The 27,197-nt window shown below is 30.4% G+C and overlaps 2 protein-coding genes across 2 annotated transcripts in view; both read left to right on the forward strand.

Moving 5' to 3' along the window:
* The window catches only part of LOC130440997 (pyruvate dehydrogenase phosphatase regulatory subunit, mitochondrial), a 33,444-nt gene extending 29,145 nt beyond the window's left edge, over nt 1-4,299 (forward strand). The window contains exons 12-15 of the mRNA XM_056774429.1: nt 34-213; nt 1,126-1,326; nt 2,681-2,787; nt 3,511-4,299. Of these exons, the coding sequence (XP_056630407.1) occupies nt 34-213; nt 1,126-1,326; nt 2,681-2,787; nt 3,511-3,643 (621 nt within the window). The 3' untranslated portion in view covers nt 3,644-4,299. The remainder of the gene's footprint in view (nt 1-33; nt 214-1,125; nt 1,327-2,680; nt 2,788-3,510) is intronic.
* An 847-nt stretch (nt 4,300-5,146) lies between these two features.
* On the forward strand, nt 5,147-24,898 carry LOC130441492 (uncharacterized). Its single transcript, XM_056775203.1, has 18 exons — nt 5,147-5,452; nt 5,775-5,911; nt 7,386-7,592; nt 9,358-9,568; nt 10,322-10,490; nt 11,079-11,217; nt 11,754-11,935; nt 13,178-13,349; nt 15,495-15,699; nt 15,875-16,032; nt 17,144-17,335; nt 18,052-18,168; nt 19,382-19,573; nt 20,341-20,506; nt 21,166-21,272; nt 22,455-22,628; nt 22,922-23,094; nt 23,664-24,898. Exons 1-18 carry the CDS (start codon nt 5,224-5,226, stop codon nt 24,028-24,030), a joined length of 3,297 nt encoding a protein of 1,098 aa, XP_056631181.1. The 5' UTR covers nt 5,147-5,223; the 3' UTR covers nt 24,031-24,898.
* The last annotated feature ends 2,299 nt before the right edge of the window (nt 24,899-27,197 follow it).

Here is a 27,197-nt window from a genome sequence, read left to right on the forward strand (position 1 = left end):
TCCTTTTGTTATTAATAAACTAAAAAATTTTAGTTCGCCTTACATGTATATACAAGTCTGATACAAGCTGGAGAAAAGTATGGTATTACACAAGCTGGATATTATGCAACAAGAGCGCTTCGAGTTGAAAAATTCTATGCGTTCTGGGGACAAGATCTTGATACCACTACTACTCCATTAGAATGTGGTCGAGTTTGGAGAGTCAAATTCGATGTAAGTATTGTAACAAACAGATTATAGAAAATTTCAATAAATTGTATCAGATTTGTATCTGATTAATGAATTTATTTTGTGAATATATAATTGCAGAGCCTGTCAAATCTTTTCAATTAAAAAAAATCTTTAAAATTTGTTATGTATTTTACAGTATTAATTTTGTTTGATAACAAACTAAATAAAGTTACTGTCTAACCAAACGTGAACAAGAAAACAATAAAAGGAAAATAATAATACATCAATATATCAGCAATAAACTTACAATACAAGACATCTCATCGTCTTGTATGTTGAAGGTATGTCAATACTTCAGGATTTGTAACTAATGCATTAAACATTTTACACAATGTTAAACATTTATACGAAAGTTTTGAGATAGACAAATAAAACTAAACATTTAAAATTATCAAAACATTTTTCCATTTAGATTAAGGTACCTTTCAAACATGTGATTTGACTGAACAGCGTATTACCCATCAATTCGATGTTTTGACTGTTCAAAAACTTTTTGTTTGACCTGATATTTGAGAGCTCCTATTGTCGTTGAGAAGTACGATTCGTCTTCTGCGATTGGGTTATCTTCTAATTATTCTCATGTCCAGCGAAACAACTTCGTGAATATCTTACATATGTATATTTTTTTCTGTATTGCATCAATATAGACAGTTAATTATTTTTTGTATTTAGAAAAAATTTCTTTCTACTCACAGACACTTGAGTTATATTAATAAGAGTAATATTCTTGTTCCACATATTGAAATACATTTCCTAAGGAAAAAATTATCTTCATGATTTTTGTACATACATCAAAAACAGTTATTTTTAGTTATATTGTGTTCCATCAATGTAACCATAACAATATATTGAAAACAAAGCACATAATTATCTATATTTTTCAATATATTTCAGAAAAAGGTGGATTTTATTGGTAGAGATGCTTTACTAAAACAACGAAAGGAAGGAGTCAAAAGAATGTACCTACAACTTATTTTAGAAGACCATGATGCAGAAACTGACCTTTGGCCTTGGGGAGGTGAACCAATTTATAGAAATGGTAAACATGTTGGATTAACTACGACAACTGGTTATGGATTTACTTTCAAAAAACAGGTGAAACATAGTCTTCTCAATTATAATTGGTGACAGAAGAAAGTAACATTGAACATTAAATTATAAAATTTGTTAAGAATTTCAATACATGGTTTGGAGAAATTTTAAAAATGCTGAACAAAAAGTTTTTAATATGATGCCACATTTTTCAATCTTGTGCTGCTAGTATATAGCTTCTGCCTCCGGTTATGGTACCCACAGTATTTGTTTTGTACATTGATCGTAAGTTATTCCAGACACAAGTCCATAGGAGTTCCCCATAAGACATAGCTTCTTCAATAACTGTATAAACTAGCCTGAATGTGGTTTCGCTTTTCAGTAATGTATTCTTAGATGCTTGTCTAAAAGTCATAGACAAAAACTGACAACAGATCAGAATTCATTGGAACATGAATAAAGATTCATTTTTAGAGTTAATCTCATTTCTTTTCAATAATACATATTTTTATTCCAGTCCTCTCCTTCAAACCTTTCTCCATCAAAAAATACTTTGATGGTATTATCGGCCAAGTACCAAATAATGGTTTGAACGAAATCCCGTTTACATTTAATAGTTATTTCTGGATACGATATTTATGCGCAGATTCCATAACTCCATCGTAAGAGACTAGTACAGGAAACCGTGTAGTTCAAGAAGATATCTTAATTACTATTCATACCATAATCAGTCTATGAAAGTAAATTTGGTCAAACAAATGGAAAATAGAGTATTAAAGATCTTTAATCCCGTTTTCTATTTAAAAAACTTGAATATCCTCCTGAATATTTTCTTAGATAACTCTTACCCTAAACCTTTATTGTGCAAACTGTTGTTCAACACATCGTCATCCATAGATAAACATAATTCTATTAACCTCAACTTTACCTCTAAATCAAACAATCTTTCTGAACTGACTCAAAGTCACACAATTTATACTTCTTTACCATTTATAAGAGAGATTACTTCTAGTCTCACCAAACTTTTAAACTATAATAATAAATTCAAGATTGCTAATAGAACAGTTTTAACAATCTGTCTTTTCCAAAGTAAAAGATAAAACTTTCACTTACCAATGTTGTATATAGTAAAGACTATAACCAACAATACATCGATCAAACCTGAAGATCCTTATCCAATAGAATCATTTCTCACAAAAGTGATTACAGACTATATCCAGAAAGATGTATACTAGGTGATCATGCTGATCATCAGATGGATTTTGACACTGAAAGCGTATTAACAACTGAAAAACACTGATTTTATTTCGTAAATGATCATAATCAAATAATATTCATACTTTAATTGTGTAATTTTCATGTCATTTAGTTCACCATTTCAAGACTTTTATTATGAACAATAATTGTTTCATTTTAGATCTGTCTTGGTTTTGTTGAAAACTACGACGAAAATGGAATACGGAAAACCATTAATAATGATTATATTACTAGCGGAGATTTCGAAGTTGATATTGCTGGAATCAGGTAATATTCTGTTAACTTTAACTGTTATTTTTTTATGGAGAAATTGATTTATTATTTTACTCAATCAATTAATAAGCGGTAATAGGCCGCCTCATGTTGTTATCTCAAAAACGTGGAATATTGAAAAAATGATTAAAGTATATTTACTTTTACCTCTTTTTTGACTAAAAATCTTTCAACATAAATCTAGTTACAGTCGCGGACTTTTTAGCACTTTTATACCATACCATAAAAAAATTCAATTTTGTATTATACATTCCACTTCGCCTAGTTGATTATAATTTAAAATTAAACTTTTATTTGTAGAAGAAAAAAATTCTTTCAGGTTTTCTGTCATTTGTTTTTAAATTTATTAAAAAAAGCTGTTCAACATATTATATAGTTAATGTGCTCTTCTTATCTACTTTTGTTCAATTTGAATGCATTTGAATTTATCTCTAGTGGTGACCCTAATAATATTTGATTTGTTATTTATTTCTACCATGTTTTCCTTTCTTTCAGCTCCACTTCGATATCAAATCATTTTTGCTTGAATGCTATATTGCAATCGCTTCTAGTCTTGTATAATGAATGCAAATATTTTCATTAGACACTTTTATTGTATTATATTTCGATGTATGTTTCATTAAGTTATAAAATTGCAGTTAAAATATTTTTGATCTTTACTTATATGTATTATTTAACACTTTGACATCATTACATTAAGTACTCTTTATGTTTCAGGTACCATGCCAAAGCTAATCTTCATTCACCGATTCTTCCAACTAAGCACCCAGACCAAGAGCGAGATGCTTATCAAGCTACAAGAGGAAAAGGTCAAGAAGATGCTGCTCCTCAAATTGTAAAATCTGTATGAAAAATAACTGAAGCGACAATTTAACAACTAAGAAAAAATTGTGAAATATTTATGAATGTACGAAATATGATGTAGTAAATATATCATTTGTTTCAAACTTCAAAGATATGTTTGAAAATTTGTAGTTAAAACTATAAAATTCATTAATTTACCAATTTCAAGTATAATTTATATTCGTGTATATACAATTTTAGTAGTTTGTACCCAAAACATGGTAGATGAAAAGGAGCAGAAAAAAATACAAGCACTTAAAATTGTTTCTTCGCTCCCACAAGGGCGAATTTGAAAATGCTTTTTATTCATAAAAATTATTAAGTCTTAAATTTATCAAAAGAGAAGTAATAAAAAATTTCTTGTGGATAACTTAGAGACAGCGTAGGTAAATTTATTTGTTTGCAAATAGATATTTATGAACGGTTACTTTTGAATTTATTTCAAATAATTAGTGCAATAATTAAATATGAAGAATCGTATTTGATTTATCACTTGAGTGCCAACCTGTAGCACGTTCTTTATCATCCTAGTTTTGGGTCACTGTTAGCAGTAAAGAACAACGAATTATAAATATATTTATTTGTTTGTTTTTATTGTACATCTTTCGATTTTTTGTTAAAACTTTTTAGACTTCTAATACAAAATAAAATATATCATACGTTTTTACATCTTTTTTTTTTCAAATCCTTCTGAATGATCTTAGAAACCTCACAGTTTAGCAATCAAATTCGTTTTTTCAATTCTTCCAGATTTTTTATTATCGATTCTGTTACTAAATTAAATGAAAAAATATTTTGTTTTCATTGCAAATTTGGTTTGATATTTTGAAAGGTAGTACTATTCGTACTCAACGGATTATTTTATTAAATATTGCATTGCGTTATAACGATTACTGTAGTATACAGAAAACTTGGACGTCTTAAATATATACAGTATTACCCTCCATTATGTAAATAGATTAATTCTTGCTTCAAAATTAACTACTTTCAAGTAGGATGCCTAAAATTTTGAAAGAATATTAATAGAAATAATCACACAGCGTATCCGTTAGGGTAAATTCTATCAATTAATATATTTGAAAAATATATCAGCAGCTTAAGAATGGGTACTTAAAATGACAAATCGGCACACATTTCCAAAATAAAAATTCTTAATCACATATAATGTAGAATTGTACACAACCTTGTGCACTGGAAGATTTTAATAAGCAAAAAAATATTTTTCGCGCCCTTTTAAAACTAAAAGATTTGTTATTTTTTTAATGGATCAAAACGATATTTCAAAGATAACAACGTTTTTGTGTTGTATTGTAAAATTTAATGGGCGAAGAAAACTGATTTTGTGATCCATTACTCTTTTTTACGAAAAAATTTATTCACTGCATATATGCAACACTATTTACTACGACTGTATATTAGTAGACCAGGTAGTATTATATATAAAATGATCCAGTAACCAATGAACGCATTTCCCGCTCTCAATAAAAACATTTGAACATCGTTTATGTTTGACGCCATTAATTTTTAGATAGTGGTTTATAGTTGTGTTTCGTTAGTCGAAAAGAAAGGGTTTATTTATTCAAAGAAATGGCGTCACCTTTAAAAAAGATTAAACTAACTCCAAATAACGAATTATGCACAAAAACTACAAGTTTAACTCAAGAAACTATGGTAACGAGCACACCTAGACGTTGTTTTACTCGAACAATCAGCTCTCCAAGTATTTCATCAATTAACTCTGATCATGCAACTGCCAGTAACATTTCGGAATCAGCCAGAAGCAGCATTTCAAGAGCTTCAAGTTTTGTATGTGAATGTAAGTCCTATGTAGATAGTAAATTATATAAAATTTCAAATAATAAGTAGAAGAGCGTTGAGCATATTTTTGGTTTAGCTGGCGGTATTTATATAATAGTGTTTTAATAAACTTGAATATTTCATTAAAAAATATCTACTGTTTTTGACAATAAGAACCAAAATGGCTTGCTCTATTGTTGAATTTTGACGAATTGGAGAAATTGCAATTTTAACAATTTATATAACAATAACAATATTACAAGTTTAAACTAAAATGTTTGTATATTGTTATACCATGCGAAAAACTTTGCAACATTTAATTTTTTTTTCATAATTCATAGATTATGGTGAAAACTATGATAACTATTTTGAAAAACACAAGAGACCTCTATACAAAGGACCGATTTGGAAAATTTATGAACCGATTGAAGATAATAATTTGTATGCTAAAATTTTGAATAGTCCTAGCAATACACAGGTATTTATGGATTACGTAATATGTACAAAATTGAAAAAATTCAAATATTCAAACTTTTTTTGTCTAATAGTAGGTACTTTTTTTCATTTGGAGAATCAAATAATTGTAATAATTTTTCAGTGATTGTAATATTTACATTAATTGTTGAAAGAAAAAAAAAGGGGGACAGAAGAGGACAGTGTAAAAAATTGGTCTAAAGTTTTAACATACCCCCCCCCCCAACGAAAAAAAGTAATTGAAGGTTTCCTAACCTAACCCTCCGAATTCGTTAAAATTGTAGTATGTTAGGTTAGGTTTATTAATATCTTCGTCGACGTCTTTAATATCTTCTTCGAAGTCCGTCGCCTCATATGTAGTCTAGGTCTTCTAGCACATCAATTTCTTCATGTTGGAGGAAGTTAGTGCAGGAGTTCCCCTTGCAGTTGGCAAAAATAAATCCTTAATCCCAACCTTTCGACATCCACAACCACCTGCACACCTCTTGTTACATTTGCAGGAAATTATGAAGAAAAGTAACTGGGGAGCTGGTTCTTTGGAGGTAGAAACAGAATCAAGACCAAATTTGCCAGCACCTGCGTACTTGTAGGTACGTTCTCAAGCGATATTGGCGGCCCGCTTGTAATGGTGGTAGAGATACCATGCTGAATCTAGACTTCACAAGGCCAGACCAGATTCGGCAGTAGCTCCATGTTGAGTATCATGTTCGAAGAAAGGTTTGATTTCTTCGAGAAGAGATTCATCCTATTGAAACAATTTTAACAACAAACAAATAAATAAAATCACAGTAACGAAGACCTCTTGTGGTAGCTTTACTTACCAATGCGCCTTAAATGGCTAAAGGAGAAACTGTACTAATACGGCTGGTCGCTTTTGGTTTCATTCTATTATTCATTTATTCCTCTTTAACTTTTATAATAACCACTTTATTGATAAATGCGTTGGTTTAGACCAACAACAATTTGTCAAAAATGAGGAAAACTGGTCCAAATTTTATGTGCAGTAGTATGAAAAAAATGTGCGACCAGTCTCATTCAATGCAGAATTTGATGTTCTTTTATAATAACCACGTGTTAATATTGCATTTCCTTTAAGAGATATTACCATAAAACCGCAAAAATACCCCTTCTTGGGTACATTTCCCCGGCTCCCACTTTAGCACAACTCCGGCGAGGGGGAAAATCTAGAATAGTCATATTGGGCTAGAAATGAAGCCATTAAAACAATAAAACCTTTTGTAATAGTTGTTGAAACCTTTATAATACTTCAATAAAGTATTTGCACATAATATTTCTTTTACAGGACTGTACCACTCACCTTTCATATTACTTACAACAGTAAAAAAATGCATCTTTTTTTCTGAATTGATTTATACATTCAATAATTATAAATTTATTAGTATTTGTTGTATCGATTTTTATTTACAATTTTGATGCCTGAAAAATTGATAGATTTTTTGTTAAAAATATTTTTGTAGTTTGTTGTTGCGGACCTGTTGATTACTTATAACTCGGATCCAGATATTGTCATCAAAGAGTTAATTCAACTTTGCGTTGATGTAGCCGGTTTTCAGCATTTCAATGCAAAGCAACATTATAGAATTGGCAGTTGCCAAGATGATAGCAAGAATATTGTAAAGAAGCTAGAAAGTTATGAAGTTATTGAACAACAACCGGAACTTGAGGTACTTATCATATTTTTTTAATTGATGAAACATTTTATATCACCAATCCATGGTGATATAATGGTATTCTTCGTTTACTACTCATCATCCAAAAAATGCTTATCCTCATCATTATTAAAAAGTCTATTGACGCAACGATAACTCACTTCGATGCTAGTATTTTCTGCTTTAATTTTTTTTGTATATATGTATGATGTTACATGCCAAACATATTTTTTGACAAAGTTGTAACATCTTTACAGTGCTTTTCAGCCGCTTTTCGGTACACCATCACAAATACTCTGTAATCAATCTAACCAAGAATTAATATGCAAATACCCAGATTGGTATCATCTTTATAAGACTACGAAAACACTAAATAAGAAAACGTCAAAATCTTTAAATTCGGTACGCAAAATCAAAAATCGTCGTCTGACACAACCTAACATCACGAGATTTTCGCGGCAACTAAATGCAAGTGAGGGATGCACCACCGCGCTGCCAACTTACGATAGCGACGCGGTGTTTGGCTGTTGAATATATAGTTCTTCGAATATTAATTGTAGATTATAAAAACCGTTGCCGACAATTCTGTTTGATCTACCATAGGCGTAGATACCCCATTTTACAAATTTATTATTTTTATAAATACTTTTAAAAATATGTATATCTTATGCAAGAAAGTATTCGTTAAAAGGCAATGGAATCATTATAAATTGGAGAGATGCACATAATTGCAGTCTTTCTTGGAACTGGAAAAAAAATTATCATTATAAATCGTTAACTTGCTACAACTCAATATTAAATTATTAAATGTAAATAAATAAGTAAAATTTACCTGCATACAAGAGAGTTTGGTTTAAACAGGGAACCAGACCTGAACTGAGCCCTTTTGTACCCAATTCGTCTATTAGAACTTTGGTAGACATTTATCTGTCGCAAATAATTTTGTCGCCATCGAACTATCTTTGACGATTCGGCTATTGCCATCTGTTTATTCAGTTTTTTGTATTGTGTGCACATACCTTCCGACACCTTCGGTCAATAGAAATGCATTTATGTTCACGATTCGATGTTTTCATTGGTAAATATTGATTGTTCCTCGCATAACTGTCCTCTGTAATTGAGAACTATACCTACAGAGCATGTAACTTTCGTTAAATAATTCAATTCACAACTTTGTGCAAAAAAACATTTATTAAGCTAATTGAGAATAAATAAAGTTGGTTTCAATAATCTGACTAGCGTACTCAACGAATATCAAACTATTCAGATCCTAGTATCACTGTACAAACCGCCATAAATACTAAATGCTATCGTATACATTATTCAATATAAATAATTATAAAATCAGTAGATAATAATAGAAATGAGCCTCTTGAAAGAGGTTGAATAGGACCTAACACTGGAGATGACCTCTTTACGCCAATAGGAACTCAGTAGATCATGAACCAACCAATTAACAACAAAAGTTATAAAAAAAAGCAAATAGTTGAATTCATTTGAAAGTATTGAGATAGTTGAATATAAGAATAGTTTAAATACAGACAAAGAGTGTATTCCGACATCTCACTTTATAGGTTAATAAAGTAATTAATGTAAAATTTTCTACTGAATTGGTAATTTCCGCGGGAAGTGATTTATTGGTGGAAAATTTTTGTTTAAATTGGTGAATCAAGTTAATAAGTTTTAGTCCCCCTTAAGGTAAAGACATTACCATCTTGTCACTCATTTACTCCTCCAAAGACTTTGTCCCTAATCTCCATTAAAGATTTTAATTTTTTAGGAAAATGGAAGATATTTATTGATGGAAAGAAGCACGTATTTTGTCAAATATTTAAAAATGGGACTGTACAGTTTTTTACAAAATCTCATACAATCAGCTCATAAAATGGGAGTTCTTTATGATTCCATCTTACTGAAGTGTTTTACAGTATTTTTGCGGAGTATGGAAGAAAGTGGTCTTAAATGTGTTCGACATACAGGAGTCGTATTTGGTATGATAAGTCTTTTTTATCCAAAATAATTTGTTATAGAGAAATTGTTGAGAAATTATTGTTCAACTAAAAGCTTATTTAATTATTCAGATTGTTTTGAGGGGACATTTGGGATCATAAATCAACTGAAATATACCATCAATGACTCTAGAAATTACTTTGTTATAGCAAAAAATTGTTGAAGGGTCAAATTATTTTATTTTCGAGTGCAAGATTACAATTCCATAACAAAAACTTATATAAATTTCTTATAACTGGATAGCTCTTTTGTTAACTAAAATAAATTTCCTTCAAATTTCAAATTTATATAAAATATCTACAAATATATTATGGCAGGCAACATGAACAGTGATTATCATGATTCAATTCAGTTTAATTTTTGCCTCCCATTGAAAGCGCATATTGATGATAATTATTAACATATAAACAACTCGCTGCCGTTTATAAAAAGCATTAAAGGCGTCGACAAACATCAAACGATTCGGTGTACTCGCCAAATTTTAGAGTTCCATTATAATCTGCTTCACGGCCCATATCGTGGACGAACTCGTAACAATACTAGAAGATTTATGATAGATTTGCGGAAACGTAACATAATTAGATTTTTATTCGTCTAAAATCATATTAGTTCAAGTATTTGTTCAAATTTGGAAAATGGTAGATTATAATTAGTTCTAAAAAAATTTTAATTTTAACTAAGACTTTCAAAATATCAATCATATTTAATGGTTGACATTGCCATTTTTTTTTCAGCTGTGAAAATCCTTACCGCTATAGTTCTGGTTTTCAATAATATCGTGAATGATCCCGCTTATGAATATGCAATACGTCATAACACAGAAATAGTGGAGGAACTCAATAAACGTAAAGATAAACTACAATGTTCCATAGCATCATTATATTTCATTTTCCATAGAAATTGGTAAGAATTTTTCAATGATCAACTTCATTTGCATGCTGTATACTTTCAATTTGTTTCAAACCACATTGTGCATTTGATTCACTCGGTAAACTATTTCAACATTTTGGGCCTAGATAAGTGTAACAATTCTTTGTGCTTTAAACTCAATCGGCAAACTATTATAACATTTTCGACCGAACTTTTAATATCTATTTAGGATTTGAATGACAGATATAATACTGCTCATTATGGTATATTTTCAGGAGTTCTCAAACTCACTTAATATGAATTCTATCACGCCATTCTATTCCAAGACATTCTGGATATTATGATTCCTCTATTTAGACCGTTATTGTAATATTTCCAATCGTTATAACTGAATGAATGATATCTATGGGAGACTTATATAAAACCGAAAAAACATCATTACAATATAGTCAATTATGCAAGGTTGCAAGCTTTTTAAATTTTTTCATGTCTGCATTGCTAAAGTTATTAGAATATAAATATTTTTAGCCACACTGCAAACATTAAATTATATTCATCTGATAGAATGATATAGTTTTCTTTAATAACGGTGGTAATAATTATTATTTTTCTTTTTTGTAGTCTCAATCAGGATTCTGCTGTATACATGATGAGAATGGAATGCATAAGAGAAGCTGAAATTTGGACGAAATATTTTCCTAAATTATTCGTATCTCATTTTCAAGTAATAAATGTAATAATAAAATTAATAACCGACCCGGTAAGTATCAAATATTAAATGCAGAGCCTTTTATTCCTTAGTGTCGACGGATGTAAATAGGATGAACTACTAATAATCCACAATATTAGGGTAAGATGGTTGCCATTCCCCAATCTTACCTTATATTCTCGGATTCTATAGATACATTTCTCCATAAAATTTTGCTGTATAACTACGAGGAGGAAATACAAACTTTTGTAATTCTTCATAGTTTCTTTGGTCGTATTAGTCCTCTCTCTTCGAAACGCATCAACAACATGGCAAACACATTGTTGTCATGACTGCTAAATAGATGGTGCACGTATCGAGTCGGGGCCTCGTGCACCCCAAGGATTAGTTTTCATGTTTTTCCAAATAAAAGTTCTGCATAATATCTAAATATCGTTAATTGAAGTTGAGATATATCTTATTTTGCGGATCCTTATGTTCCTTAGCTATGTATAAATAAATTAGATTGTAATATTATTTTTATATTTATTACTACAATGCACCAAAAATTCTTTTTATCAATATATTTTATTCTTCTATTGTTCCAGTCAAAAGAAGTTAGACTTTTCGCACTGGAAGCATGTGGAAATATATTTGGGATGATCAAGGTTATTGAATTTGTGAGACCCGTTATTGAAATATTAATTAAGGCAGTATCGCAGAGATTTTATGACGTCAATATAGATGTAGCTGTCAAAGCTATAAATATTTATACATATCTCCTAGAAATGTAAGATTTTCTTTATATTCGTTTACATTTAAATTCAAAACTAGCAACTCTATAGAATTCTGTGATAGTCATCAGTAAAAAATGATAGCTTTAATGACAAATATATACTTTAGACAAACTAAAAAATTAAAATAAATCAGCTACATTATTGGTCAATTGAAACATTTAAATTCAAGCGGTAGCGTGATATCAATTGTTTATAATATTCATAATTTATATTTGATTTTTTTAACACGCTATTAATATAGAACCATTGGCGACAATATGAATAATAACTCATTCAATAATCGTAGACAATAGAAAATCTAATTACCATATGCAATTTCCCTTTCTCCGAATATAACTTGTAACGCTGCTCCTTGTTAATGAAACATTATACATAACATCCCTAAAAGTACTTAGCAAACCCTCCATATCTGCAATTTTAAATATTACATTGTAGCATGTAATTGACAAACTCTGCTTTTGGCTGCATACGACTCTCAACTGCAGAAGACCAGAGAGAAAAATGTGCCCATTTGGCCAGAAAACTCCAAAGAGACAGTCGTCCATATTGGTTTTGTAATACCAACCACCAGATCTGAAGACACGTACTGATGATAACCAGTCAAAAGTGATTTTTAAAGGAAATTGCCTAAAAATTAAGTTTTGATAAAAAAAACTGTATCATACGTTTTGCCGAAAGAGGATGACATGAAAAATGAACAAATCCTGTAACTTTTACCACTACACGATTTTTTCCCACCTTCCAGTGCTTTTAGCTAAAATTTTTGGGCTATGATCAGATTCCATCACAGCGAATACTTTGACTTGGAAGATGATAGCAGGTGTGTCCTCCGCAAAAGCCGATTTTGATTCCCATTTTCTATCTTTTTAAATGATCTATGAAATAGAATGAATAACCTTTCAACAATTACGTTTTTTGTAAACAGAATAATTTATAATGAATTAATATACCTTTATACAAAACCAGCATAGAAAAATTTATATTATGTAATCAAATTGTAAATTTATATCAACTGGAAAATAATGTGGTAAGAAATTCATCAATTGTTCTGTTCCGCCGTGATAATTTTTTAAATCAGCTCAACAAAGAAAAACAAAAAATAGAAATGAAAAACTGAAAATAATAAATTAGGTAAATGAAAAATCAACTCTCTTCGAGATATTTTCTATCTTAATGTTTATTTAACTATAATGAATTTATACTCGCAATTGACAGAAATCCTCTATCTTTTCTAGAGTTCCTGACTTAGTATCACATGAAATGATAGCCAAAATGAAAAAATTAGTTTTTGATGAACATGCTCCAGTAGGACAGGCAGCTTGTAATTGTTTGTTAGCCTTTTTTCACAAGAATGCTGCAAAGTCAAATCATCTTTTACTTGCTTTGGCAAACATACTTATTTATGAAGTAAGTTCATTACTGATCATGGTTACAGCTGCAGGATCATAATTTACCCTGAATATTCAGAACTAAAATGAGTATCTTCTATATATTGATTAAATATATTATAGCAAAACACTCCTCTTCTATAATGTTGCTTACAAGATCTTCTATGTTACATCTACGTTTCATCATCTTATCCATAAAATTTGCAGACGCCGATGTTTATAATCTTTATATTTACAATGTCCCGTAAGGAACTCAGTAAGAACGCGTAGTTTATTTCTAAATATGTCCATATATATTAAACCTTTCGTGGTTATAGTATCCGAATAACTACCTGAAACCTCTAAGGACCGTAACAGACTTCCAATCGAGTACTCGACTAAGATTTTCTATTTTTTTCACTTCTGCTTTCAAGTGATCACCATGATCATCTAGTGAAAATTGAACTTTATCCTCTCTATAAATTATTGGTTTTCTTGTTTTCTCATATTTATTGTCTAGTTAATTGTCTCTCTCCAAGACTAACTTCAATTTGATTATCTGTGAGTTGATCGAGCTAATGATCGCTCGACTCTTGTTATTTATTTTTCCCGAGTGTTTCTGTCTTAAGTTGAATTGAATTACAATGATTAAAACTTCCATTTAAAAGGTGCTAGAATGATCTTCTATTGAATTTGAAAGTTTTGGAAACTGCAGCATACTACGGTATGTTATATTTTTGGTCGAGGAACACTTTACGTTTTTCTAATGATTTTTACTTGTTTTGGATTAACCATCCACGGAGAGTTCTTGGAGAACGGCTACATCCTATTACCACCCGATCATTGATTCGTTGGTATGTCTTTGTATTGACAATGTACAGTGGAATTAAATCTAAGATAACTTAAATTGCTGATGTTTGACAGATCTCCAGTTCATATACGTGGATACGTAGTTTCTGCATCTTGCTGTTTTTCTGTCAGGCGATTGCCTCACAGTCACGGTCTACATCCACCACAGTTTATTCCACAGAAATCCAACTATCTGAGGTGAATTCAGTTATATAATCTGCATAAACTACACGAGACTTATCACGTAGGTCATCTACTACTAGATTCCACCGTAGTGGTGATGTTACATTTTGTAAAGTGCCCACTGTGACTGAGCTCATGCTATTTTCGTGAATAGCATCGTCCAGACTCAAAGTCCTATTCACCTTTCTTAGCTCTGGTGATTACTTCACATCTCGTGAGGTATGCTTTTAAACGCCCCTCATGCCGCTGTCTGCTTCTATACCTCCATATTTGATGGTGAGGTGATGAAGGCAGAGAGATCAAAAGTTCGAAAATTTGAGCAAATTACTCAAAAAGTCTCCCTGCCATAAAATAGAAAATTATACCCACCGCGCCGAATTCAACAATTTAATACCCATACCTATATTTGCTGAAAATTTGACAATTAGTGTGAAGACAAAAAATATTTTAAATTATCTAGATATCCACTATCCACTCGATTTCCTGGATAGCTCTGTGTTTCAATGTCTGTTCAGTTTCTTATTTACAGGTCCTTGAGGGTCTTCTTCGTCTTCTTCCTTTCTGAGGTTGATATACCAATGCTTTCTTCGGCCATCTGCTCTGCTCCATTCTCATCACAAGATCAGTTGCTTAGTCTGTATTCTCTCTGTAGTCATGTATATACGATCTGTTTCGATATATCTTGCATTTCGTATATGCTATATTTTGGATATCTTGCATGAATTTCTCGAGCAGTCCATTTCTACAGTCTCTATCATTTTCTCCTATCTATCCGTCAGTTGCCAGAACTCGCATCCATTTGTTAAAATGGGCTCCACTATGGCTTTGTATATTGTCATTTTTGTGTTTTGCTTAATTTCTCCTGACCAAAGCAATGAGTTTAGAATTTGTGTAACTTTTTTCCATCGTTGCACTCTATTTATTTATCTACAAATAGTGTGTAGAATATTAGGATAGGATCATCGACTAACGTTAATATAATGTAGTAATATAATAATATATTATATTACTACATTACTACTACACTATTATTATATATAATAATAAATTATAATCAAAGACTGATTGCATTAAATATTTTTATTGCAATCCTAGAAAATTGCAAACAACTTGTCAGCTATTTCAATTACAGTCTCAAATATTTACTTTACAGGAAGGCGATTGCAGTAAAGAGCTTCTAGTAGAAGGTTTCCTCTATTCTTGTGAGCAGATGCAAAACTGGCCATTATTCTGTAAATGTATCTTAAGCGATAAAATAAGCGATCAAGAACGGAGAGCTATTTCTGAAATATTTGCCGAAGCAGTGAAACAACGATTAAAAGGGAAACCTAAAGTTAATAGACTCATGTCGAAAAACAGTAAGTGTGATACGTTACAAATTTTGTGCTAATAGGCTTCATATACTTTATTCTTCCCTATTTTTATTACCTTTTCATCGTGATAATCCTACAGTTGTGTGGAAGCGATTTTGCACCTCAGTGCTTCAGGATATTTGTTTTGATATATAATTATAAATTATTATTTTACTTTCAGTTATTACCCCGGACCCATCTGCCCATCAACCAGTTGCTGAAGTTTTAGACACCATAAACATAATAATTTTGAATACAAATGATATGCTAATAATTATAAATATGTTGGAAGTGATTCTTCAAGTCCACAACAATTTCCTGGATAAGAATTTTTGTAGGGTATGTATGAGAATAGTTAGTGATATAAATAAGAAAAAATATCTTATCAAACACATTTTACATAGTTCTTCATCATCCTTTCTCATTAGGAATCCTGCTTTCTTCCTCCACAATTTTCTATGGTAATTTGTAATCCGGAATCCTGGACGTGAGTCTACCATTTGAACGCTCTATTTTCTACCTTCCTCTGTCATTATTTGACATGGTTTTAACGTTTTTTCCAATAATTATTGTTGTTTTAAACATAATCCAAAATCTAGTTCTACAGTTTAGTCTATGCCGTCATGCTATTGACCATACCAATTTCTGTTTCCATATCCTTTGAATTCAGGATTTCTTATTCACTTTGATGCGTCTAGGATCGGTTCTGATAAGCTGGCTGATATATTTTTGAGGTATTTCGTTACCAGTTACTTCAATTTCCAGAGAAAGTATGTAAAAGATGCTGCAAATTCAATATCATATCCAAGGTATGTTTAATTGGAAGCAAGTCGGGTGATTTAGGTGGCCAGAGTAAACAGTTGAAGTGGTATTGATCAGTGAATGCTTTTGCAACATATGGTCTGGTTCCATTTTGCAAACAAAAGGGTTTTGCATGACTCGACAGTATGGAATGACATATTATTACTTATAGGGCGAGTGAAATGCTTCTTCTAATAAAAAATAGTACGTCGTCTTCTCACTCTTGTCCGATCATCATGCACTCTCAAACAAAAATGGAACCCGTCATCAAAAATGATCAGATTCCATTCCTGACACCCAGTGATTTTCCTCTTTATGCCATAGAAGACGGCTACGATGATATTCAGATGTAAAGACAAAAGGCAAAGACTATATTCAGCATGCAAACAATTCATTCTTACATGCTCTTCAAACTACTGATTTGGGATTGCCTAGATGCTGCTAAACCATTCTGTAAGATATAAAAGCTTTAATCGATGGTCTTATTTTGTGATCACTCCTAGATCCCATGTCTGTATGACCTCGGCTTCCTTTGAGTGTCTACCATTATTATATTACCATACAATAGATGCAATATTCCATTACTGATTCTTTCCATACCAATATTACATAATTTACATTAAAAATTTTAAGCAGTATACATTTTTAGGAATATAGTGATATTTCCGAAACTATTTTACAATTATTCAATCAATATTCAAACGAGAATTTATTGAAGCATTCAGCCGAAGTATTGAAACACCTTAGTGACATTCCTGATTTTGCTGAACGAGGTAGAAGATTTGCTAGAATACTTCATAAGAATCATGCTAACAAGCTTAAAGCATTTTTAAAAGAACCAGTAAGTATGCTCTTATAATGTTTTTGGTGTGGGTTTATGCTTTCAATAATTTTCAACAGGATATCTAATATGTTTCCATAATAATTCTGACATCCACACAAATAGTATGTGCTCTACAGTTTCTTCTTTTGATCGACAGAATCTATAGAGAGACTTCTCTATAAATCCTATCAATTTTAGATGTATATTCAGAATAGCCTGTTAACAGACAACAGTTTTGACCGTTTTCCTGTTTTCATTCATCAGTTCCTCGTGGATATTGGCGATTGTTATAATATGAACTCCCTCATTTGTCTAGAACCTAGATTTGTACTCCAACCATATTTTAGTGGCTGCATTAGTTGATGTTTCAGCAGCGCTGGGGAAGAATTCCGGTCCAAAGAATACCATTAACACATCTTGTTTGGCTATTTCGTCAGCCTTTCCATTACCCTTTTGATCTTCGTACCCCATGATTTTACTATCTTTTGATTTCTCCAAACAGCAATGGATCGCTGCTATTTCTGCTTGGAAAATTTTTGTACCAATAATGCTTCCGATACTTTTGAGCCATTCGTGTAACGGATTGTTCCCTAGTCTGTATGGGTGCACCTTTTCAGACTTTCCTAGACATATCACTTTACTTGTAACAAGATATTCATGAAGAAACAAATCATAATCGTCAGATTGTATTGGAATTACCTTTTCTAAAATATATATATATATTTTCATTATAGGACAAAAAAGGACAAAACTATGCTCTAAAAGTAGCTATATTGTACAAACATTTCAATTTAAATGATTTGTTTTCTTTTGCTGAACTTACTGATCCTCTGGAGGACGCTGATTCAAAGGTGAGATTTGTATTGGATGGCAGTTTGAATTACACATACTAATATTTAAATTTAGTATTTAAAAATTAAAAATTACTTCATCTCGTGGTGACTATTCTTACAGTGAAATGGATCACTAGAATCTATTTCACTTTAACGATAGTTATAGTTATAGTTAAAGATAGTTTCAAAAGTCTTAGTTTCATGAATGAAGAATGTTTGAAGTAATTAAAATTCATTAGAAATAAGTTATTAAATAAAATGATGTTAGTTGAATAACTTTCAATAATCTGACAACTGTACTCGTTTAATGTCAAAACTATTGAGAACACAATATCCGTGTATATGCTTTCTTAAATACTAATCTTACTGTACACAAAAGCTATAATTAATTATATGTATGGTTCCTAGAGTCACATTAATATAAAATAAAAGTAATTTGATACGTTAATGGACTTCAAGTGTCTAAGGGACACCTATAATCGCTTAAATTTGACGTTGGTATCCATTAGGAGCGATCAAGGTACAATTTTAAAAGCAAAGAATCGCTTACAATTAATTCCAGCGTAGGGACTATTTTCAGAATAACTCTTCCTCGCTTAGTTCAATTGTTTTTCCACGTAATAATTTTTACTATCTATACTTACCTAAAAACGGAAACAGTTTCCCTAATATGAGTTACGAAAATGTTATCCACCTCTAAGAATCCAGTATTTCCCCAAAAAAATTATTTATTTGTAAACACCAATTGCATTTTCATCATATTTTGCATTATTACTTGACATTAGCCTAGGAAAATTCGGCAATATCACTTTTTCTTCACCACTGTATATTGTCAGTATTATTTAAAGTTGGCAATCACTATAGCAAAGGCTTCGGGGTAAAAGATTTTCCCTGCGAGATCTCCAAGGTTCCTTCTTGTGGGAATAGTCCAGTCAGGAACGTTTTGAACACATCTACCACTATACCATCACTTACGTTTCGCTAACCAAGTTATCGCTAGCAGTGACTAAATGCTTACTAGGGTGCCTGAAGATGATAATTTAGTTATTGAAACGAGTCTATTCATGTAATTTTAGTGACAAGTTTTTTTTAAACATATCAGCGGATCATAATACAGATCGAGACTTTGATGATGAATAATGAAAGTCTGATAAAATATCATTTATTGACAAATTTCAAATAAATCACAATGCTTGAACTGATAAATTTATTAATTTTATTTTATTTATAGACAGTGTCTTTTCTTTTAATATGTTGTAAGTGGTACCTTATATGGGATTTGAGAAAATTGGCCGAAAACAACGGAGGAGATCAACAAGAGTTACAAAAATCAGTTGTGGCGTTACTAAGCAAGTGTAGGATATTTAGTATAATATGTTTCAATTTATTCCAACATTCTGATGATAAAACATTAATTTTGGAGGTAAATATGTCATATATGTGATGATTTGACGTACTATAGAGAAAGATACATACCTTAAACAGCCAGATCTTAACTGAGAATGGAGACTGAGTAATACCTTATTTAAAGATAGCAAATTCTTGATTCTTTTTTGGTAGTTTTGGATAAATCAAGAAAAATTGTGGAGATGTTCAATTGTTTCATAATAAAAAAATTGCGGATTTTCCTAACTCCAATTGCAAAAATTTTGCTTGTCAAGTTGAAAACGTACACTCATCAATGAAGTAAATATTGTTCAAACTATTGTTCAATAATGAATTAAACTATCGTTTAAAGGGTTTTGCAATAAAGGTGCCTAAAACTTTCATTCAAAAATTTCTTTCTTTATTAGCAATCAGTTTTTTAAGAATACTTTAGATACCTGTGCTCTTTTTTCTATAACCTGTACAACTATAAGTTTAGGTGAATTACATTAATACTAATAATAATTTTTAACTGAATATTATGCTTCTTTCTAATTGTGTTGACTATAGTGAAAATACTTTAAAATTTACGTTTATCCATTCTAATTCATAAAAATATCTCAAAGTATTTTTGATACTTAAATCTTGTTCATAGTTTTCACAAGATTTTTCGCTTTCTGGTAAAAAAAATTGTTGGTATTTGACAGGGGTTGTGTCCGCCCTCTCTATAGATTTAATGAAAACTAACTCACAAACTGTTGCTGTTCCCCTTGAAAATACACGTGACAGTTTATACTTGATGTTTACCATATTTCTATTTTTTAGGTGTTCTCGACAGTTTGTGAATTTTACTATTTATTTACGAAAGAATTGAAACATCCAATACAACTTAATACACTTTTTAAAGATTTAGAAATAAAAATTGATAATCCAAACCAAGGAAACATATTGGTAAAGTTATTGGAAGAAAATGTCATATGCAGCAAAATTAGTGAGTATATACAAGCAGAATTCAGCGCATTGAAGTATAATTAGAGTTTTGTATGGTATACTTCTACTAATTTAATCAACATATTTCTTATGCTCAATCTTTCAATATTCATCTTCGATGTATTGCTCGGAACCTCAACACCTAACAATCGAATTTGCGGTGATGGTGATATTTTATTTTAAGACCAGTGCTGAAGAAGCTGAAGTGCTAGCCTCCTTTGTAGAAGTAGCAGCCTAGGTCTTTGCTGCACTAAACTCAATCAGATTGCTTTCCCCCACTGCAGAATGTTTTCAAGATCGGTATTGATGGTGGTGATCTGCTTCTGGCTACGGATTTGAGTGTTAGCGCCGAGTTTATTGGGGCGATTGATTTGAACGTCGGCGAAGTTATAGATTGGGTTTGCAGTTTTGTCGAGTAGATCGTTTATGTACAGGAGAAAGAGAGTAGGTGACAAGATGCATACTTGAGGAACACTATCTTTGACCTGTTTTTTCCTATTTTTGGTAGGGATTATAAAATATTTATACGGTTCTAAGATACATAAATTCGTTAAAACACATACTACATTAGGGATGTTTCATAAAATGTATTGTCTCAGTTTTGTTCAAATGAACCTAATTTTATATTGTATAGAAAGTTTCATTATTGATAATTTTCAGTGCCGTTAACAGAACGTCAGAAACACGTGATTAGTTATGTTGATATAATAAATTGTGGCGTTCTCCCACCAGAATCATTTGTTAACATTTTCAAATATTTTTATTTGGTAAGTGAATATGCTGCTATATTTTCAACTTTTTTGTAATCAACCTAACCTAATCTCACCTTATCTTCAGTCTGCAATGAGGTAAAAATAAGACTTGTTGTTATAGTCTATTATTATGATTTAGATTATTCTATAATAATATTTAAAATCACTGTACTAAGTTTTCGATTAGAAAATGGGTTTTATTACTTTCTCGTTCCTAATAGACTATAATAAGGTATTGTTGTCAACGCAGGTTACAGAATGGGAGATCGATCATTAATATGCTATGCGGATAATGGAGTACTAGTAGCAGAGAATGAAGATGACCTACGTTAGAGTATGAAGACAACGGCAGATAAATATAATAATATATATAAATATAATAAAGAATCTTAGAAAACTCTATCAATGGTCATAGCCATAGTAAACTAACTGTTGTCGACAACAAAATAATACAACAAACAATGAAACTTAATTATCTTGGAGTAGCAATATCACGTGAGAGAAATTAAACTAAACAAAACTCAAGAGATAAAAGCAACAAAGACCAGAGGATATTTGAGAGAAATAATATAAAAAATAATATGATGAAAACATAAAGCAAGATGAGAATCTACAAAAAGTGCGAAGATGTATTCTTACGGAAACAAGAGGCAAAAAATCCACAATAAAAAAATGAGGAACGACTGAAATTAAGACGGGTGCGAGCCTCAGAGATAGATGGCGCAGTCAGAATATTTGGGAAGAAATAGGAATCCAGAATGTGGTATCGGTTCGGGAACGTAAACGAGGTTGGAAAGAAGATGCCAAAGGAATGTCAGAAAACATATCTGCATAAAAACCAAAAATCAGACAGATACCAAAAATATGTGACAGCTGGAGCGTATCAAGAAGAACTCAGGAGGAGACTAAATTATTACTACTGGTTATTAAAAAATAAAAAAAATAGAATAAAACTATTATTCGCCGAGATGGTTTTAACCCGATTTACACCATGTACAAATTACAGAACTAAAGCCACTTTATCAAGGTCCTTCGCTATCGTAATTCCAATATGATACTAGTCTGTCGTGCAAACGTCCCTATATTTATATGATATATTTTCCAAATTGCCTGACTTCCATGCACTTGACGAATTTCGAATATTCGAAATGTTTACTGTATATCTATACTTCTTACTAATGGTTCTTTTCATTTTAGTACAACAAAGAATATGGTCATATCATCGAACATTCTTTAACAGAATTGAGCAAGTACAAAGACAGTAATGTAATACACTTTATCGTAGTGTACACTTTAATTTCTGTTTACGAAAAAATGCTTGGAAAGCACGGAGTTGTTGATCCTAGATCAGAAGAAGGAGTACAATTGAAAGTATGTATTCTGGTGCTTATCAATGTTGTTACCCAAAACCTAGTATATACCAACTTCTATCCGAAATCAATAAAGTTATATCGTCAGCATAGGCTATTGTTTCCAATGTTTTGAATCTTACAAATTTTTCTAGTAGTTTAAAGCTACCACAAGCTATTTTTGCGTTATTTAATGATTTTGAACCAAATTGAACAAAAACCAAAAACGACATTAATTATTACTAGACTTATTACTATTGAATTTCTTAATCAGCGTATATATCTGCTCTTGATTTCGCATTGACTGTTTTCTAGTTACTTGCCAAGCAGTTTGCGACTTTCAAACATTTCCATGATCGTAGTAACTTGTTCAAGCTATTGTGTCTTTTGATTGATTATGCATTCAAGGATGAAACAAACCTAAGTTTTTTAGGCAACACGAAATGTTTTGTTACTCTCTTGAATAATGACGAAGATAGGAAGAAAATGTAAGTATTATATTTGGAATGAATATCGAAACGATTCTGAAAATAAAAAAAAATTGGAATATAGTTGTATTAAATATTTACTTTTATATTGGAACATTCAATTTTGAAATTATCAGTATCTCAAGTATAGTTCATAATATACATCAGGTATTAGGGAAAAATATTGTATTTTCCACTAGTTATCATGGTTTTGTTCTATGAAAATAACTTTGTTTTCATAAAATTCAAACTTGACACCCATCATCATTTTTAGATAATTTACGGGCTCAAAATATGGTCACTTACAAATGCTCTTACAAATATTTATCAAAAAAAAAAACAAAAACATTCTATTTTTATTTGATTCATTTCTAATTTCCCTACTTAAGAAGTTCTACATTCACGTCATAATTTATAAATATTTAATTTAATCAATCAAAAACAACTTAAATTTTGAACCTCCTATCTTATAGTGAGACAGTTTATTTTCCTACACGTCCATAAATCAATGATGGTTAACAATTGAATGGTGAAACAATGAATATAAAAATAACATGAATGCACTTTGAAAGAAAGAAATTATTTTTCAGAAAAACTGTATTTAACAAAAAAGTTATCAAGGAATATGAAAAAAATGATGCTGTGCTCCATTTTTCCATGGTTTTAAATAGTGTAACCACGTCCAAGGATAGTAAAAAAGTTAAAAAACCAATACCACCTAAAAAAAAGAAAACCGTTTCCAAAGAGAACCAAAAGCCCAAGAAACCGCGTCTACAGAAAAAAAGTCCGAAACCAAAAAAACCAACCAAAACTAAAAAACAGTCTCCAAAGAAACGACAACCAACTCGTACATTAGCGATAGAATCGGATTCCACAAGTGTAGATAATGATAATATGAGTATTCATGATACTGAAAGTGATGATATTGAAAAATCTATGTCCGAGCTTACGATTTAATTCTTATAATAATTAAGTTTGCACTTGTCCATTTAAAAGAGTTGTTATATTTTTTATATTAATGTTTAAGTATATTATACATAGAGAAAATTTTAGACGTGAAACATTTTTTTTAGAAACAGCGCTTCTCTGTATAATTTCTTTATTATGAATTTTGTAATGTTGGGTCGATATTATGTCAGATCTCACGTTTTTCTGTTAGTATAGTAATGAAAAAAAATAGAAATGAAAAGTACGCTGGTGGATGCAAGGATTGTATCGAAAGTATTTCACTTCAGTTTTTTAGACATATTTGTGAATCAACTTACGAAAACTTTGGTTATTCATTGCTCAAAACGCAGAGAACATTTGAATATGAAAATGTCCTTTCCAAACTGTTTTGTTTTAGTTTCTCTACCTCTTCCAATATATCTTCTTCGTTTTTTTCATGTTCTAAATATGGAAGGTAAAGGTGAGGTGAAATGTATTGTCAAGGGTTCATCGAAATTGGTTATATTAAAGTGGTAATAGTGTAAATTCTCGAGAAAAGTTCAAAAAGTTATTAGAGTGGAATCTGGAAATAAACAAGAAAAAAGTCTGTTCTTATATTAGTGTCAACAATACTTTGTTAACCTTCATATATATTAAGCATTTTGTGAAGTTTTACTTATTAACATTTTTCATATCTTTGACACCACTTAGTTTTCTTTTGAATCTTCAAATGTGTAATCGCCATTATATTTTGAACTTCATGCAATACTTAAGTATTGAGGGCTTTTTTGTCTTTGGTGTTATTTATATTACTTCTTCTATTACTTCATAATTTCAAATGCTTAGTGTACGTACAGCTATGGAGTGTAGAGAAGGAGTAACATCTCTTATGGACGGTACGTTTAAAATATGGTCTGAATTCTGTAGGGATAATACGTGGCACTGATTGTACTATGGGATTGAGATATGAAGTTAAACACTTACTGTATAAGAAATTGTGACTGACGTTTGATTATATTCATGTGAAAAGCTGGGAAATCCTTAATATCTTATTAGATTTTTATTTTTTATTAAGAACTTGATATATTTCTGTACCTGCTTGCATAAGCTAATTACCAATGATATTTTAACAAAACGATAATTATTATATTTGTTGCGGATAGAGTTCAATATTTTATTTCTATGAACCAAAATGTTTTATTTTCAATTATTTTATTATTCTTATTGATATTTTTATATGACTATAACTATTATATTAGTTGCTAATGAAGTTCAATATTTTATTTTTATGAACCGAAATATTTTTTTTATTCTATTATTTTTATTGATCTAATTATGTCGCTATAATTATTATATTAGTTACGGATAAAATTCAATATTTTATTTTCATCAACCAAAATGTTTTTTTTTATACTATTTCATTATTGTTACATGATTCTACTTTTTTTTCATATTAGAATATATGTATTATCTAAACCAAATAAATAGCTAAATAATAAAGTTAATTTAACGAGATTCTGTTTTGTTAATTGTTTCATTATTTTAATACTACTAATTTCATTATCACGGTGCATTATTTAAAGCATTACTATACATTTATTTTCAAATCAGCGCGTAAAATTCAAGCGAATACCCTCTATAATCAGCGCCACCTATTTACCCATCAAAAATCAGCTCACATTTTTTAACCCAGACACGTTACTCCTTCTCTACACTCCATACGTACAGGTTATAATCAAATGAATAGAATGACCTAACCTCTAGTTTTCATTTTATTGATTAAATTTTTCAGTTTGTTTTTTTTTCAAGGCCAGTTATGGTGCAATCGTTTCAAATCTGAAATGTGTATTATTACATTTCTTGAAAAACGTAAGATTTTCCAACAATGTCAATAGAAACATATTACAAAACTAAATTTATAATAACCGCTCGACCCTTTTGAAAATCGTTGATGCTTTCCATTCTTGTGATATTTCATTGTCTCTATTGGCCACTAGTGAAAACGTCATAAAAAGAATTCAATAAATTTAGTTGATAGAAAAATCTAAGGAACTGACTCAGATTTTAATTAATTTTTTTGTTATAAATATAATAATAACAAATTTGTAAAATGTAAAATTTTCATTTTGTTTATTTAAGTGATTATTGTTCATATATTTTACACAAGAATTGTAAATGTGTTTTCAATTAAGATTTGAAATAAAAACTATTTAGTTATTATTGATATTTCAATAATAAATATGATAAAAAGTATCATACAGAATATAATTAAACTAATAAAAATTAAATTTCTTTCGACCATAAAACAATGATGTCAATTTGAATAAATGTCTGCTCTTATTTTAGTAGGTATTTCATTTATGTTAAACAGAAACGTTCATCACTAGTTAAGGGCCTATAAGCCTAAATTTTAGGTACTTTTGCTATCCATTTTTTATATGATATTCATTGACTTTTTTAGAATATAAAAAATTCACAAAATGGCGTCGACAAGAAATATCAATTTTTTTGACCTTTTCGAATTTCATCAAATTTCAAAGGAATCGGTAGGGTAGAACTCGAGATATCATGTCAACCACTTCAAACAATTAGTTTCGAGAAAAACGAATTTAAAGTTTGAGAAACAATTCCAGTAGTCACAAAATCTACTGTATCTCCGGAAATAATGCAAATTTTCAAAAATCCGTTTAAGGACATATTCTTAAGGGTCTAAGCTTTGAAAAAAGATCGATTTTTTCAAATTTCTAAAGCAGAAGCTTAAGACCTCCTCTACTAGTAGCTTACAATAAATACATATATAGTATATACATATATAAGTATAGGTATTGTGAAAATTAATTAGTTTTCACAAATCAATTTCATTAAAACTGTTTTCACTAGTCAAAACTAGTGTTGTCTAGTAATCTCGGCTTCTAGGTTTTTTTTACATTTTTCACAAGGAAATACTAGAATTTACTAGTTTTTTCTCATTTAATAGAATTTTCAGTTGAAACACTAAATATCAATATTTTTAAAATATACTTCCATGGCATCTTACGAAACATTGCCATCCACCTGAGCGGGGATGATTTTTGAGTAGCACTGCGAAGGAACAGAGTTGTACCTGGGACTCCAACCAATGGTATAAAAACCTCCCGTACATGCAGTAAATTCAGATCTACAATACAGTTTAATACGGACTATAAAATTTTATTTCA

The sequence above is a fragment of the Diorhabda sublineata genome, chromosome 3 (assembly GCF_026230105.1).
Source record: "Diorhabda sublineata isolate icDioSubl1.1 chromosome 3, icDioSubl1.1, whole genome shotgun sequence".
In the NCBI taxonomy this organism is placed as follows: Eukaryota; Metazoa; Arthropoda; class Insecta; order Coleoptera; family Chrysomelidae; genus Diorhabda; species Diorhabda sublineata.